General features: G+C 31.4%; 1 protein-coding gene across 1 annotated transcript; it reads left to right on the forward strand.

Annotated features, from left to right (window-relative positions):
* The first annotated feature begins 741 nt into the window (after positions 1–741).
* On the forward strand, positions 742–3471 carry LOC131646343 (CLAVATA3/ESR (CLE)-related protein 25-like). Its single transcript, XM_058916405.1, has 2 exons — positions 742–1476; positions 3046–3471. The coding sequence occupies exons 1-2, from the start codon at positions 1226–1228 to the stop codon at positions 3083–3085; spliced, it is 291 nt and encodes a 96-aa protein (XP_058772388.1). The 5' UTR covers positions 742–1225; the 3' UTR covers positions 3086–3471.
* The last annotated feature ends 14056 nt before the right edge of the window (positions 3472–17527 follow it).

Consider the following 17527-nt stretch of genomic DNA (forward strand, 5'->3'; position numbering starts at 1 on the left):
AGGGTGTGAAAATTAAAACAGATGAATAATCAATGGTGTAAAGTTTTTGCCCAGGCTGCCTAATATTTCTGGCTCCGCCATTCATATCCAATGTGAGACTATTTGTCCACTTACTCACACTTGCATTATTATTCTAACAAAAATAAATCTTCGACAAAGAAACTCTCGTTGGATGAAACTCACGATATAAGGTAAACAAATGAATTAATCCCGTAAAATTACCGAACGGTCCTTGCCCCCTACCCGAACCACAAGGGAGTAAACCCTAAACGAATTTCAATCGATAAAAGAGAGAGCTGATTCCGCTTCTTATATTATATGAACTATTTTGCAAGCGAAATTGAGGAACTTCGGCGAGTCCCAAAACTTCCACATGAAAAATCAACTACCATCTGCCGCCACGCGTCACCAATCTAGATCTACTCCATATAACATTCTATCCAAACCCCCAAGGGTTGGCCTAGCGGTGGAGGCTTGAGTCTTGAGAGGGTGCTCCTCTCAAGGTCCTGAGTTCAAATCCTGCTAGGTGCTATCAATCCTTGTGTGGGACAGTCCATACAGAACAAAGTTTTGGCTTTAAACGGGGCCCCCGCTAGTGGACGGTGGAATTGATCCCTCTTGGATTAGTCGGTCGCAAGGCCGGATACCAAGATTTAAAAAAAAAAAAACATTCTATCCATTTTCCATTCTATTAATTGATTCCACAAGCATATTAAGAGAGGGAGAGAGAGTATGACACAACATGCAAGGCAACATATAATTTTCTTTAACACAATTGTACGTAAAGAATGAAAGTATAAGCAGTCTTTTGGCACACAAACACACATCGTAGTTGCATTGCATGAAAATACACACTCACACTCACACACAATAAAAACACCAAAGCAAAAGTATAGTGTCGTGTATTATCACCTTTCTCCGTATAAAGCAAAGTGTTGCCTCCATGTCACGCTCTTACTTCGAGAAACTCTTAACATAATCTCTCCAACCTATAAAGAAAACCAACCTCACCCCTTAATCCTTCATAGTAAAAATATTTCAATTCTTCTTTCTCTCTCTCCCTCTATTTTCTCTCTTCAATCATTATGAAATTATTATAGCCTTTTTTTGTATCTTGTTCTATATATCTTATATAGTATAGGGTGACACATCTTGATTTTCATCATCCTATATAGTGTCCTATCTATGACATAAAAATCATATAAGAAGAAAAAAAGTGTTGCATATGGATACTAAAACTAGTAGTAGTTATTTTGTTTCAAGGTTTTTGTTTAGAGTACTTGTAGTGGTGGGGTTTGTTTGTTTTATGTTTTTTGGTAGCTTAGTGAGTGGTGGAAGAACGGTACAAACAACAAGTACTACTACAAAACTTGATGATGAACAAGTTGATGTTGTTGGAAACCATGATGCACAATTGGATTTCAATTATATGAGTAAAAGAAGAGTCCCCAATGGGCCAGATCCTATTCACAACAGGTTTGTATTTTGTTTATTTATATCTCTTTTAACAAATTTTATATTTTTGTTTTATGTTCATATTTCTCTTTTAAATTTCAATTTCTTTCATCAAGTTATACATTGTTTCGCATTTTATTATTAACCATCTTATTTATGCGATGTATCCACAACTATATCGACGGCTAATTCTGTCTCAAAAATCTGACTAACCATCTTTAGTAAGGTCTTTTATGTAAAACAAGTTTTTCATCTATAAAACTTGAACTCGAGATCTTCTTAAAAGATTTGAATAATCGTATAATGGTATACACCTTATTTTTGATAATAAATGAAAATATTTATTGAAAATCAAGTTTTTCTTTTACTATGTATAATCACCTACTCTATATATGTGTTGCAATATAGGTTAGTATTACAAGTTATAATTTATAAGTCAATTATAATAAATTATACAATGTTTAAAAAATTGAGTTTTAGATTAAGATAGTGAGATTCTGAGTTATTATTCAATTGGTTTAACCTAATCGGTTTAACCTAATCCTGATTAAACCTGATTTGATCATACTATTCTTCAAACGAGATCGAACCAACTAACAAACTAAGTTATTTTCAATTTAACCGATTGAATCGACCAGTTTGATTTTATTGATATCATAGTAATGGCTATGTAAGCCATTTCTCTAATAGGTTGGTTTTTAGAGTATTTTGATTTCTTATGTTGTTATCATATATGTTAAATCTTTCTCAAAGTACAATTCACATATATTATGTCTAATCTTTATCTTTAATTTCCTTAACCCTACTATAAAATCTTTATCCTACTATATTGGAATTTGACAACAACAAAAAAAAGGAAGAAAGCCAACTATGAAGATTGATTAATATGCTTTTAACTGTTTCATTGAATTGTTGATTTAACTTCTTTTAACAAGAATAGTCCTTTATAATAGGTTAACGGATAAAGCTATAAAATAAAGATAAAGTGTATGTTAACAACTTTATTCCACTTCTTAATTAATCATAAGCAATTAAAGTTCTTTATGTCATTCTGTTTTCTCTGAATTAACAACTTTTTTTAAAATTCTTTTTCTCTTGTCTTTCTTTTGATTTTGCTTTATTTCTTTTAGCACAACACACAAGCATGCATGAAATTAGACTTATTATGAAAAGAAGCTATTTCATAAATATCTCTATGTTCTACAATGAGTGAACTAGTGAATCTTTATAGTTTTCAATGCAATATTCATTACTTATTTTTCAATTGTAATCTTCTATTAATACTATTTTCACCATTTTTAAGTTAATATATTTTATTACATATTTATCATATGTTGTTTACATCAATACTTAATAAAGGTAATTTAATTAAAAAAATTAATCCCTATTATCTCTTTATATATTTTTTTAATACGTATAAAATAGTCGGATAAACCTTTCAATATCCAAAAACACTTGAATAAGATAATAATGATCTCTTTCAATTTAATCAAAGATTTTGGTTCGAATTCAGCCCTAAACTCGCATCTGCGTTAAATACAATAACTTGGAATGACTCTTTTAAAAGCTTATTTGGTATCAATTTTTCAGGAGAGCTGGAAATTCTGGTAGACCACCTGGTCAAAGTTAGTCAATTGAGAATCATACAAGCTTCATCAAACATGCAGAAGATGACAAAAAAAGGGCTAATCAAAGTGCTAATGGAAATTGATTTATTATGGGAAGAGTTTTGTGGTCTTAAAAGGGAAAAGAAGCTTGTGTCCCAAACAAAATAAGTTCAAAAGAATCCAAAATTTGTTTCATGATCAGCTTGTACAAAAACTGCAATTTAATGAGTGTTACACTTTTATTTTTTTGAACTTATCTTATGAAGATGGGGGTGGAGCTTGAAAGAAAAAAGAGTCACAAATTTCAATGAAGAAGATTTGTGTGCATACAAGCTATAATTATAGTTTTAAATTGCAGTCTACAATACAACTGCAATTACAATCATAATGTGCAAGATTTACAATTTTTTGACAACATTATCGCCATTGCAATATAAAAATTTACAGTATTGTGTGATCAGGGCCGTTTTTAAAGACGTATATGATAGATTATTGCATAGAGTTCAAAATTTACTAAAATTAAATATTTGTCCTAGATGAATTGTAGTTAAATAAAATTATTTTTTTATGGTTAAACTGCAGTTAATCTACATCAGATTTTCTTATAGTCGACTGCAATTTAAGATTGTGATAAGCATGCATATAACTATGTTAGGAAAGAAAGAGTTTTTGGCTTTAGTTTGCTTTATATTAAATTTAGAAATTCTGTTTTTTTTTTTTTGTGCAAAGATTATATGAGTTCTTAAAGCAAAAGTAAAAATTCCACCATTTAAAGGTATTGGGGAACATGTAAAAGAAGAGTGTTTGCATTTTGTGTTAGTCTTTTTCACTAGATTCTTTTGTGACGGTAGTGAAACTGTCATGTTGGTTTTTGGTCCTTTCAAAAATTTTAAAATTTATTAGATTCTTCTATAATGAAAAGAATGAAATTATATAATGAAAATGTTAAAGGAGTAAAAAAAAAAAACATATGGTCCTCAATGTTTCAAAGTGAAAATTAAAAGATGCTCTCACTCAACTCCAAAGCATTTTTATTATCTACCCTTTTTTTTCTTGTTGTTTCTTTTTTTTTTTTTTTGGATAGGGAAGGAAAGAATGTGTGCAAAACAAGTGAAATTCAAATTGAGATGTTTACCAAAAAGGAAAAAATAATTTTGAACTTGTTCTTCTTTACTCTAAGATAGGTACATGTATTAGTGTCCCCACCATTTTTGTTCTATATTTGATTTTATCTCTCAATCACGCCTTTTTAAATTTGGATCAATCTCAATAGGAGTTGAAACTGAGTTATAATCCAGCATAATGAATGTGTAAGATATCTTCCAATACCCCAAAAGTCTTAAATTTTTTTGGCAATCAAAGTTTGGATTATAAACAATCAGACTATTCAACTTGTTAAAATGTTTTTTTAATTAATTATAAAATTGAAAGCTATAAAATTGAAAGCTTTATACTTATACTGTTAATGTATGAGACACTTTTAGTGAATAGAAAAAGAGATAGAGAGAATGAGAAGAATTAATGAGAGAAACTGTATTATTGGAAGCTATAAAAACTGAATTACAAATATGCGTATTTATACAAGTATGTGACTTCCAAATCCTAACTAGTTTGAGCTTGGGCTACATATCTTTCTAACTAAGTAATAACTTGATTATATCTCAACATACCCCCCTTATAATCCAAGTTGTCGAACATAAACTAATCAAAGTCGATTGGAACCATTCCTAATTTCTTTCTCAAATTCAGGAATATGCCAATCTTCAATCATTTGGTGAAAATATAGGTCGACTGTGTTTCACTTGAGCAATGTTTCACTTCAAGTTCACATGCACTTAAGAAGTGAAATCTAGTTTCGATGCGCTTACTCCTTCCATGCAAAACTAGATTCTTTGCAAGATTTATGGATGATTTGTTGTCAATCTACAACACCAGAGGTTTCTTCACTTCGACCTTCGTCTCTTCCGACACAAATCTAATCCAACTTGCTTGACACGCAGCATGAGATCCTGCTATATATTCATCCTCACATGATGATAATTCCACCACAAGTTGATTTCTCGAGCACCATGAGATTGGGTCACCAAACACTTGAAAAAAGTAACCAATTGTGCTTCTTTGATCTTCCTTATCTCCACACCAATCATCATCCGAATAGCAAGTAACCATAGCTCATTTGCTTTCAGAATCTCGTGGGAATATAATTCCATAATTTATCGATCCTTTTAGGTATCTTAGGATTCTTCCTATAGCCTTCATGTGAGACACTATTGGTTCATTCATGTATCTGCTCACCAATTTGATTGAGAAACCTATATCAGGTCTTCTATTGCACACATACCTCAAATATCCTACAATTTGCTTGAACAATGTTACATCGACTTTTTCCTCCTCTCCATGATTCTCCAGTTTCAAATTTTGTTCGACAGATGAGGATGCAGGGTTCAAATCATCCATCCTGAATCTCTTGAGTATCTTTTTGACATGCTTCCTTTGATGTAACACCATACCTTGCTTGGTGTACGCCGCAGAAAGTGAACCCCCGCTTCCACCCAACATCCCTTATGCGAAAGGGAGTGGGCGATATATGTGGAATGAAGGTTGATTACTAAGGTACGCATTTACATTGAAATTTTAATGTATCCTAGAGAGGAAGGGAAAACTCTAAATAAACCCTATGTTGATGGTGTAGAGCACCTGAGAGATCGAAGGATCGGATGGTTGGTTATATAGAGGGAAGGTATTAGCACCCTAAGTATCCGTAGTACTCTACGAGATCCCTTTGTTTATGTTTGTGCTATGAGTTGTACTACTAGTTTATTACTAGGAAAGTTTCTCCTTTGGGTACGGAAGGGAATGAGGATTTAAAAAATGAGGGACCTGAATGGATTTTTTTGTTTAGTGTGCTCACAAAGATTCTCGCAAATCTCATGCTTACATATCCCTTGGGGAAGTCAGAGCATCTGTAGTTTGGATTATAAACTGGTGATGTTTTATTTGTGTCTTGTTTAAAGCTCAAGATTGAAGCTAAAGTTTATTTCTAGTAAGAGAAAGAGACAAGTTGTCATCTTAACGGAGAGATATCTCACCTATTTCACCACAAACATTTTTTAGAATAAAAGAGAGTGTTCTTTACATAATAAGAGAGACACCTTACTTGAGTGTACAAGCATACCAGTTACATCCCTTAAATGAAAGAAAATTTTTTCAACCATAAGGGAGGGACAACAGCCTGGATTTTGAATCAACAGAGCATGCCACTTACACCACCTTAAATGGAAAATGTTAGATGATGTCTGTATTTTTTATGTGGTGTATTAGAAGAGATATCTCTTCCATAGAGATGACTTGTAACACCCAATTTCTACCCAACAAATTATTAATAAAATTAGAGTATGACATACAAATGAGATGCTACATTTTTCAACTTAAAACAACCAACATATAATTCAATCGCATGTAATACAGATACATAACACTTTAAATTTTGGATGAACAATTAACAACAACTTTTATTAATACTACGCAGTGGATTCATAAACTTCAGCTTAATTACATAACATCTTTTGTTCAATTAAAACAACTTCATAACAACAGGTATTTCACGTAATCAACTTAAAATTCAACAACTGAAGTAAATTCAACAAATAAAACAACATGCGTTCATCCCCCCGAGTGTTATGTATCAGAGCAACGACACCGACTTGAACTAATGAAGATAATTAGCCTTCATCCTGGAATACCTGCGCGTTACCAACATAGGGGTAACATTCAAACCATATAATAGAGTTTATGATAAATAATATATTTAGAATCAGATTATACAAAAATCACTGCTTCACAACTTGACAAGCAACATCAACCACAACATAAACATCAACAAAATATAACAAATACTTTATCAACACAATTCAATAACACAATGACTTAAATATACGACACGGAATGCGACTCGTTACAATGCACATGTATGTGGTATCAATGGAGCAAAACTCCCAGCTTAATAACAAAGAAAAACTCCAAACTTAGTAACTGCCAATTAATAGAGGTATCAATGCACATGTATGTGACTCGATGAAATGCGACATCACAAAATGAAACTTCAACAACAACAACAACAACATAACATCAACGAGTCAAAACCTCCAACTTATATACTGCCAATAAATAGAGGCAAATCATCAACATCACATCATTGCAGGTTTATCATTATAAACGGTTTCATCTTCGTCATAGCATCATTACAAATAAAAACAACACAACATAATAACAACAATAACTCAACAGCAACTTAACAACAAATCAACACTGGCCATAGGCCTACAACTTAGTCTTGCCAATAATTAGGCGCAAGAACAACGACATAACAACAGGGCCGGTCCCGACTTTTTAGAGGCCCGGGGCGAACAAGAAAATGGACCCCTAACAAAAACTAAAATTTTAATTGCCTCCAAAATGAAAAAGTATATCAGAAACAATATCAAAAATATGAAATCTTGGTTATTTTTAACAATAAAAGAATTTCAATGCAGATAAGAAGTCATATACAAATTATTAAAGAAATCAAAATTGAAATATGATAAATTGAATTATGCATGAGAATTTTTTAAGTGTCTTAATTGCTCCAATTTCTAAGCCTAATTGGTAAAAAGTTTATTTCTATGATCAGATAAATGATAAATCAAAGCGCAACTTATAATGAATTTAATTTCATCATAAAAATTTGATAATAAATGAGTTAATTGTATAACAAACTTTTAAATATTTAATTATAACATATAAATAGTCTCTAAAATTTATACTGAAATAAATGAATATAATTGAAATACACTGACAGTAAAGAAATTATACACCGTCAATTAATCATAATTGTTAATTAGTTGAAAATGTTTGACTTTTATTATAATTTATTTTAAACTAATATAATTGAGTGGTTTTGATGAATTGATAGTGTAAAAAATTGTACACTATCCGTTTATAGCAATTGAACTCAAAATAAATTAAAATAAAATTACAAAGGTTACAATAGATAACCATCTAGAATAAAATTTGATTTCAAATCTCATTATAAATTTTAATTGATTATAAACATATTATTTTATAATTAAAATTTAATAAATAGTCATTGTCACAAAAATTAAAACTATATTAATATAATTAAAATTTAATAAATACTCATTGTCACAAAAATTAAAACTATATTAGGAACTTGTTGAAACCTGTGAGTATTTCTTTGTAAGAAAGACTAAATTGTTCAGTAAAAAATATTATACGTAATTTGGATAGCCACAAAGTATCGAACAGCAAACACTATACTCCAGTAGATATGACATAACCGCTAGGCTACAAGTAAGAAGTTTATAACCGGTTTCACTAAAAGCTATATAATTTATTATTACAGTATGAAAATTTTTAAATGCACCTCCCAAAATTGAGGCCCCCATTTTTCTGAGGCTCTGGGCTGTGGGCCTGCTTGTCCAGGCCCAGGGCCGGCCCTGCTACTAGTCACTACATCATTCTTCGGTCAGCTCCACTACTAAATTAGTTCTACCATTTTTATTACAACCAGTTCTGCTATCCAATACGCTACTCTGCTCAAATTATGCTACTGATACTACTATTAATAAAGTATCTTTATTATTTTACGTTCTTACTCTGTAATTATTATTACCGATTATGTTGCCAAAATTATCTTTGCTAAATATACATATACAGCCAGTAATTATATTGGCCTACTTAATCCAATTGAACTCTACTATGCATATTGATACTACTATTAATTTAATGTATTAACAGTATAATAATATTTACTATTACTATAATTATTATTATAATATATTATTAAAATGCTAAATATTGTTTATTATTATTATTATTATTATTATTAGTACAGAAAGTTTATAGAAGGATTTTCGAAGTTAGCATTACCGTTAACTAAGCTGACAAGAAAGGGTCAGGCATTTATTTGGGATTTGGAATGTGAACGAGGATTTCAAGAGTTAAAGAGGAGGTTGACTAGTGCTCCTATTCTGATTTTGCCGAACCCGGCAGAATCTTTTGTAGTTTATTGTGATGTTTCACTAATGGAATTAGGTGGTGTATTAATGCAGAACCAACAGATTATGGCTTATGCGTCGAGGCAACTCAAAGTGCTTGAAAGAAATTATCCGACTCACGATTTAGAGTTGGCAGCGGTTGTATTTGTGTTGAAATTGTGGAGGCATTATCTGTGTGGTTCGAGGTTTGAAGTGTTTAGCAATCACAAGAGCCTAAAGTATCTCTTTGATCAGAAAGAGCTTAATATGAGACAGAGAAGGTGGTTGGAATTTCTTAAAGACTGTGATTTTGGGCTGAATTACCATTCGGGTAAAGCGAACATTGTTGCTGATGCATTGAGTAGGAAGTCCTTACATATGTCTATGCTAATGGTGCGAGAATTGGATTTAATTGAACAATTTCGAGATTTAAGTTTGGTATGTGAAGGTACTTATAATAGTATTAAATTGGGTATGCTAAAGCTGACAAGTGGTATTCTTGATGAGATTAGAGCGGGTCAGAAAACTGATGTCGAGTTGGTTGATAAGTTGACTTTAATTAACCAAGGTAAAGGAGGCGATTTCAGAATCAACGAGAATGGCATAATGAAGTTTGGTGATCGTGTCTATGTTCCTGATACTGCCAAACTTCGGAAAAATATTCTTGAAGAAGGACACTGAAGCGGGTTGAGCATTCATCCTGGTGCTACCAAGATGTATCATGATTTAAAGAAGTTGTTTTGGTGGTCTGGAATGAAGAAAGAGATTGTTGAATTTTTTTACTCTTGTTTGACTTGCCAGAAGTTGAAGATTGAACATCAGAAGCCGTATGGAGCTATGCAACCGTTGTTTATTCCGGAATGGAAGTGGGACATCGTATCCATGGATTTTGTTTCCTGTTTGCCGAAGACTATTAATAATTGTGAAGCTATTTAGGTTATTATGGACAGATTGACGAAGTCTGCTCACTTCATACCGATGAGAATGGATTATCCTTGGGAGAAGTTAGCTCAATTGTATATTGAGAAGATAATGAGTCTGCATGGTATTCCTTCGAGTATCGTGTCAGATAGAGATCCAAGGTTTACATCGAGATTCTGGGAAGGTTTGCAGAAAGCGTTGGGTACTAAGTTAAGATTGAGTTCTGCTTATCATCCACGGACTGATGGTCAAACATAGAGGACGATTCAATCGTTGGAAGATTTGTTGCGTGCTTGTGTGTTGGAAAAAGGTGGTGCGTGGGATAGTTATTTACCATTGATTGAATTTACTTACAACAATAGTTTTCATTCAAGCATTGGTATGGCTCTGTTTGAAGCTTTGTATGGTAGGAGATGTAGGACGCCGTTATGCTGGTATGAATCTGGTGAGAGTGTTGTAATTGGACCAGAGATTGTACAAGAGACTAAAGAAAAGATTAAGATGATTTAGGAGAAGATGAAGGCTTCTCAGAGTCGTCAGAAGAGCTATCATGATAAGAGGAGGAGAACACTTGAGTTTCAATAAGGAGATCATGTGTTTCTGAGAGTTACTCCTACGACTGGTGTTGGTCGAGCGCTGAAGTCAAAGAAGTTGACACCGTGTTTTATTGGTACGTTTCAGATTACGAAAAGAGTAGGATAAGTGGTTTATCGTATTGCTTTACCACCGACGCTTGCGAATTTGCATGACGTATTTCATGTGTCTCAGTTACGGAAAGACATTGCGGACCCGTCTCACGTGATCCAAGTGGATGACGTGCAGGTGAAGGATAATCTGACAGTCGAGACATTGCCTATGAAGATCGAAGATCGAAAGTTGAAGCAATTGCGTGGTAAGGAGATAGCTTTGGTTCGAGTAGCTTGGGGAGGAGTAGTAGGTGGGAATGTTACTTAGGAGCTAGAGAGTCAGATGAATGACTCATATCCTGAACTTTTCACTTGAGGTATGTTTTCGAGGAAGAAAACTCTTTTAGGGGGGGAGAGTTGTAACACCCCATAATTTCATAAATTAATTTAATTATAATTTAAATTTAATTAATTGGAGTTAATTAATTAAATTGGATTATTGGAAAATTGTGAAAGAATGATATTGGGCTTTTGTGTTGTAATTAGTAGAAAGGGGGTGCTAAGAGTGTAGGCCTCACTAATCATTATTCTATTTTTCATGAAATAGAGAAATTGTGAAAAAGGGAATTAGAAGCAAAAAGAGCCAAATTGGGAGAACAGAGAAGATACATGAAAGAGGAGAAGAAGAGGAAGAAGAGAACCTTCAAAGATTTCAAATCTAAGGTAAGGGGGGACTCTTCGGGTTAGTAATTATTATACAATCAAGGGTAGTAGAGTGGATTAGGATTGTTGTTTGATTCAATTGAGTATGTTGGGTTTTGGGGAATTGTTAGGTTTTGATAAAATGTTCATAATTTTGTATATTTTGGTGAAATTGATTGATGATGAATATGTGTTGTTGTTAATGAATGTTAAAACATGTTTAAAGTATGTTTGAATGTGTATTTTGGTGTTGTTCTGAGTTTGTGATCGAAATGGTACGAAGTGGTATGAATAGGGAATGAAATAGTGTTGTCAAACTGATTTTTTTTGGGTCTGTGCATGTTGTAACCGGGTAGCAGTCATGCTGTAACCGGTTACCGCGTGGAAAATGGGAAAACTGGGCTATTTTGGCTGCTGTAACTGATTACCCTCCCTGCTGTAACCGGTTACAGGTGAATTTTTAATAATAAAGAATAGGTGACGTAAACGCGTAACCGGGTAACAGCCATGCTGAAACTGGTTACCGCTGTGTATTTTTGAAAAATAATTATTTTCTAAAATTCGTATCTTTTAAACCATCCATCCGTTTCAGTCTTGTTTTGAGTGTTGCGAAGCTAATTAAATACTCTATATAATAAAATGGTGAGATGGGTAGTGGCCCGATTTTATTTTAAACCTTGATTTAAGTGAAATGATAAATTGTAGCATTATGTACATATAAGTGTGAATATAGCAATGTGTTGGTGATGAAACGATATTGATTCTTGTGGTGATTGAATGATGTTTAATCTGCGTATATTTAATATGATTGAATGCTTGCTAATACATGTGCATTATTATTGGTGATGATATGGTGAGTTTAATGAGACGAAGCGATGCATCGGATCGCTGATGTTGTAAGTATGTCATATGTTTGCGTTCATTCATCCGCATTTTGGATCCCGGTGATGTTATGGATCAAATGGTGGGCATAATTCCCATTGTGTGGAATTTGTGCCGGTTGGGCTGTATCTTGGAGATGAATAGATCAGTCGGGTGGGTTTAGCCCATGTATGGTACCACATGCATAACGTCAGTTCATTCATGTGCATGATGATATAGTATGACTGAATGACTTGAGTGTTATGTTTCGGTGACATATTTATTGGCATGTTCGTTTGGTTATTGTTTGGAGATCTGTATACATGTTATAATTGGGTGAATTATAATTCTATTGATGTTTTATTGCTTATGAATGCATAATACTTATTAATTTCGAATGAGACTCACCCTTACATGTTGATATCTTCAGATTGAGGAGTAGCAGCTTATTGCTCGGTGAGGATAGCTTATAGAGCTCATCCAGTAGTTTGGTGTCGTGCCAGTCATGCTCTAATAGTGTAACACTGAGGAACGATTTAGTTTAAAGTTTAATTACGTACTCTATTTCATGGTTTCGGTTTTGTTCTATTACTTTGTTTTTGGTGATGTGTATTTTCCGATATGTTAAACATGATGTTATTTATTTGACAAACCGTTTCTAATAATGCATGACAGTTGACACGTGTTTGTTTGAAATAATTGTGGCACCCTTGGTTGCATGTTTTTACTCTGATTATTTTATAAATTGTTGCGGGGTTTATAAGGGTGTTACATTTCTCCATCACTAATAAATTAATTAATTTCAATAAAATAACTCAAATCCCAATAATTCACATCCACTTCATAATTCATCCAATAATTCGGAAACAATTAATTAAATAGTTAATTGAATTATTCGAGGCGTTACATGACTAATGTCTCATCTTTGGGGAAGAATTTGAATTTGAGTGTCTTGCACAAAGCCCAAGATTGAGGCTAAAAAGAGAATTGAAAACTGACTCTATTGAGGATTACTGCACTGAGGATTATTTGACTAGGGAGTTTTATCTGTTTTGTATTAAGCCCAAAATTGAGGATGACTCTAGAGAGAATTATATTTCTGTCTCATACAAAGCCTGAGATTGAGGCTAACTCTAGTTGAGGATGGATTGAGTATTGAATGTTTGAGACTTTCCATGGCTCTTATTCTTGGGGAACTGACTCAGTGTTAGGGAGTAGGAGAGAGTCGTAAATACTTGAATGATTGTGATTGTATGATTTGAGGATTTGGATTTCTCACAGGGATTGGCTAAAGTTGATTACGACCTGTCCTATGCTTTTAGGAAGCCTGCGGGTCCATGTACTAAGCTCAAGAGGAGGTAGGGGAAACTTCTAAGAAGCATGTGGGTCCTTGCATTCTGAGTCCAAGAGGAGGCTAATCGAGGGTCATCGAGGGTCCTTGTTTTAGCACAAGAGAAATCTATGTGTAATTTCTTAATTTGGCTATAAGCAAAAGAGGTAAGAGGTTTCACCGAGAATAATCACCTTAAGGTGAGTGTGCCCTATTGATTGATCTATGGGTTTAAGAGGTTTCACCGAGAATAATTCCTCTTTTGGGAAAGTATTACTATGATTGTATAATATAGGAGAGGCTTCACTAGGAAGTGATCATCATCCTGGTCATATTCCTATAATATATATAAAGTTTATCATAGGATTTTCTCAGGGGAAAGATCTAAGCATTATAAAACACAATTTTATATATATATATATATATATATATATATATATATATATATATATATATATATATATATATATATATATATATATATATATATATATATATGGAGCGTATCCGGTGAGAACTGATATCTTTTATGAGAAACGAGAACAATCAATATCAACCATCAGATTTAATTAACGTTGAAGATTTAATAATTTCACATAAGAAGCACTTTATTGAATCTTTTCTATTATGTTTAATATTTTCATTAAAATATAATCTTACCAAAAATATTTTTTAATATGCTATTTAATTTTACCATTAATATATAAATTTTTTTTCCATGATATCTCATACGATTTTTTTTAACTCTCTTAATCCTTTATATCTATTGCAAAATTAAATCATTTTTTTTATTGTTATGTAATTTTAATATTATTTATGTGACTAAAATATGCATGTATGAATTATACAATTTTTTAATATTATTAATTATTGTATTGTTAGAGAGTTCCTGAAATTATTATTTATAAAAAAAATCATATTCTATATTTTTGTATTGTTAAATATTTTTTGGATATTTTAATTTGGTTGATTTATTTATTTCCCAATTTTTTTAACTTTACAAATTTTCCCATGGTGACTATTTTAAATAAGTTTTACTATTGTTATAATATTTTAATAATTGTGGCCTCTTTTTGATATTGACAAACTAGAAATTTTAATCTTATTATTTATTTAATTTTTTTTTATATGAAGTTATCATTCTTGCAAGTAGCATATTGAAAAATATTTTCATTCTTGCAAGAATAATTTTATATTGACAATAAATAAATAAATAATAAGATTAAAATTTATAATTTGCCAATAGTTAAGAGGGGTTATAATTATTAAAATATTATAACAATAGTATAAATTATTAAAATAGTCACAATGGTAAAATTTGTAAAAATAGAAATTTCCAAACACGCAAATAAATAAATCAACAAAATTAAAATACTGGTAATAATTTTACATTTTTTTATTTTTTTAATAAAGCATAAAGAATAAATCAAATGAAAATATTTTTTTCTTATAAAAGAAATATTTTTAATCAAATAAAACTATAGATGATAAATCAATAATTTAATTTTATTTAGTAGAACTTGCTTAAATAATAATTTCCTAACTTGTAAAAAAATAAATCATCCAAAATAAAATATAGGTTATAATTTAAAATTCTTCAATATTTTTAATAAATGAATATATAGGTGATAAATAAATAAAATTCTTAGTCAACAAAAATTTAATAAAGTTCTACACCTTAGAGATGTTTATTTTACAGGCATGTCTATTTAAATAAAATAAATAATATCAAAACTCCCTAACAATAAAAAATATAGAATATGATTTATTTTTTTTAATAAATTTAAAGAATCAAGTGAGTTTGAAAAAAATGTATGAGATAACATGGAAAAATTAAAATTGATATGTTTTTTTATATAAAATTAAATAGCATAAAGAATAATATTTTTGGTAAGATTTAATTCTTATGAAAATTTTATATGTTAAGAATAATAGAAAAAGATTCTATAAAGTGTTCTTTATATGGAATTACTAAATCTTGACCATTAATCAAATCGAATGGTTAATATCGATAGTTCTCATTTCTCATAAAAGATATCAGTTCTCACCGGATACACTTCCATATATATATATATATATATATATATATATATATATATATATATATATATATATATATATATATATATATATATATATATATATATATATATATATATATATATATATATCAGGTATATAACAAGTATAACAAAATATAACAGGTATAACAAGTATAATAAATATAACAGGTATGACAGGTATGAAGTAAACAAATATTTAAATCATGGATGAGTTAAGAGAGATGGGGATTATACCAGGTGGAGGCCCAGGATTTTTGATTTGAAAGAGGTGTCGATTAAAAAAATAAAAAGGGTTGGGACTTACAACTTAAGAAGAGACCCGTTGAATGATTAATTAAAAGAATGATCTTGATAGATGATTTGAAGAAATAAAATGGACGGGACTTACACTCTATTAGGGTGTGTTTGTTTCAAGGTTAGAAAAATTATTCCTTGGAATGATATTTCTAGGATTAGTATTCCTTGGAATATTATTCCAACTTATGTGTTTGGTAAGAATTTTGTTTCCTAGGAATAATGATAAAATTTGTTTAATTTAAAAATATTAAAAAATAAAAAATAATAATAAATGTGAGTGATAGTGGGAAGTTAAAGTTGGTTGAATTTATTCCCATGAGAATATTATATTCCCACCCTTTAAGCCTTGGAATAAAAATAAAAAAGTCATGTGTAAATAAGAATCCTGGGAATAAAAAATGCCTTGGAATAATTTTTTAAAACTTGAATCAAACATGAGAATGTTGCATTCCCATGGCCATACTCCTGGGAATATTTTTTACAACCTTGAAACAAACACACCCTTAGAGGCCCAAGTATTTATTTATGTAGAAAAGATGTTGGGTCTTACACTGTAATAGAGGCCCATGTATTTAGTTATGTACAAAAGGTGTTGGGTCTTACACTCTAATAGAGGCCCAAGATTATTGAAAAAGAAAAATGTTGGGACTTACAACTCAATGAGAGGCCCAATATGATAAAAAAGAAAAGTGTTGGGACTTACAACTCAAGAAGAGGTCCATGATTATTGAAAAAATAAAAGTGTTGGGACTTACAACTCAAAGAGAGGCCCGAGATTATTGAAAAAAGAAAAGTGTTGGGACTTACAACTCAAGAAGAGGCTCAAGATGATAAAAAAGAAAAGTGTTGGGACTTACAACTCAAGGAGAGGCCAAAGATTATTGAAAAAAGAAAAGTGTTGGGACTTACAACTCAAAGAGAGACCCAAGATTATTGAAAAAAGAAAAGTGTTGGGACTTACAACTCAATGAGAGGCCCAAGATGATAAAAAAGAAAAGTGTTGGGACTTACAACTCAAGGAGAAGCCCAATGATTAAAAAGGAAAAGTGTTGGGACTTACAACTCAAGGAAAGGCCAAAGATGATAAAAAAGGAAAAGTGTTGGGACTTATAACTCAAAGAGAGGCCCGAGATATGATTAAAAGGAAAGGGTTGGAACTTACAACTCAAGGAGAGGCCCGGGATATTTACAAAAAATAAAATTGTTGGGACTTACAACTCAAGGAGAGGCCTAAAGAATGATTGATTAAAAGAATGATCTTTATAAATGATTTGAAGAAAGAAAGGGGAAGGGACTTACACTCTATTAAAGGCCCATGATAATTGAAAAAAGAAAATTGTAGGGACTTACAACTCAAGGAGAGGCTCATTGATTATAAAAAAAGAAAAGTGTTGGGACTTACAACTCAATGAGAGGCCCAAGATTATTGAAAAAAGAAAAGTGTTGGGACTTACAACTAAAGGAGAGGCCTAATATTTTTAAAAAGGAAAAGGGTTGGGACTTACAACTCAAGGAGAGTCCCATTGAATATTTCTTGAAAGAAAGGTTGAAAAGTTTCATTTAAGAAAACCCTAACCGTCTGGTTAGTTGATAGTTTAAAAACCAATTTAATTAAGATAAGTCAAGATAA

The sequence above is a fragment of the Vicia villosa genome, linkage group LG2 (genome assembly GCF_029867415.1).
Source record: "Vicia villosa cultivar HV-30 ecotype Madison, WI linkage group LG2, Vvil1.0, whole genome shotgun sequence".
NCBI classification, from domain to species: domain Eukaryota; kingdom Viridiplantae; phylum Streptophyta; class Magnoliopsida; order Fabales; family Fabaceae; genus Vicia; species Vicia villosa.

Coding starts and splice junctions, on each gene's coding strand:
- LOC131646343 (XM_058916405.1), top strand. CDS start 1,226: ATGGATACTAAAACTAGTAGTAGTTATTTTGTTTCAAGGTTTTTGTTT. Junction 1,477..3,045: donor CCAGATCCTATTCACAACAG/GTTTGTATTTTG, acceptor TCAATTTTTCAG/GAGAGCTGGAAATTCTGGTA.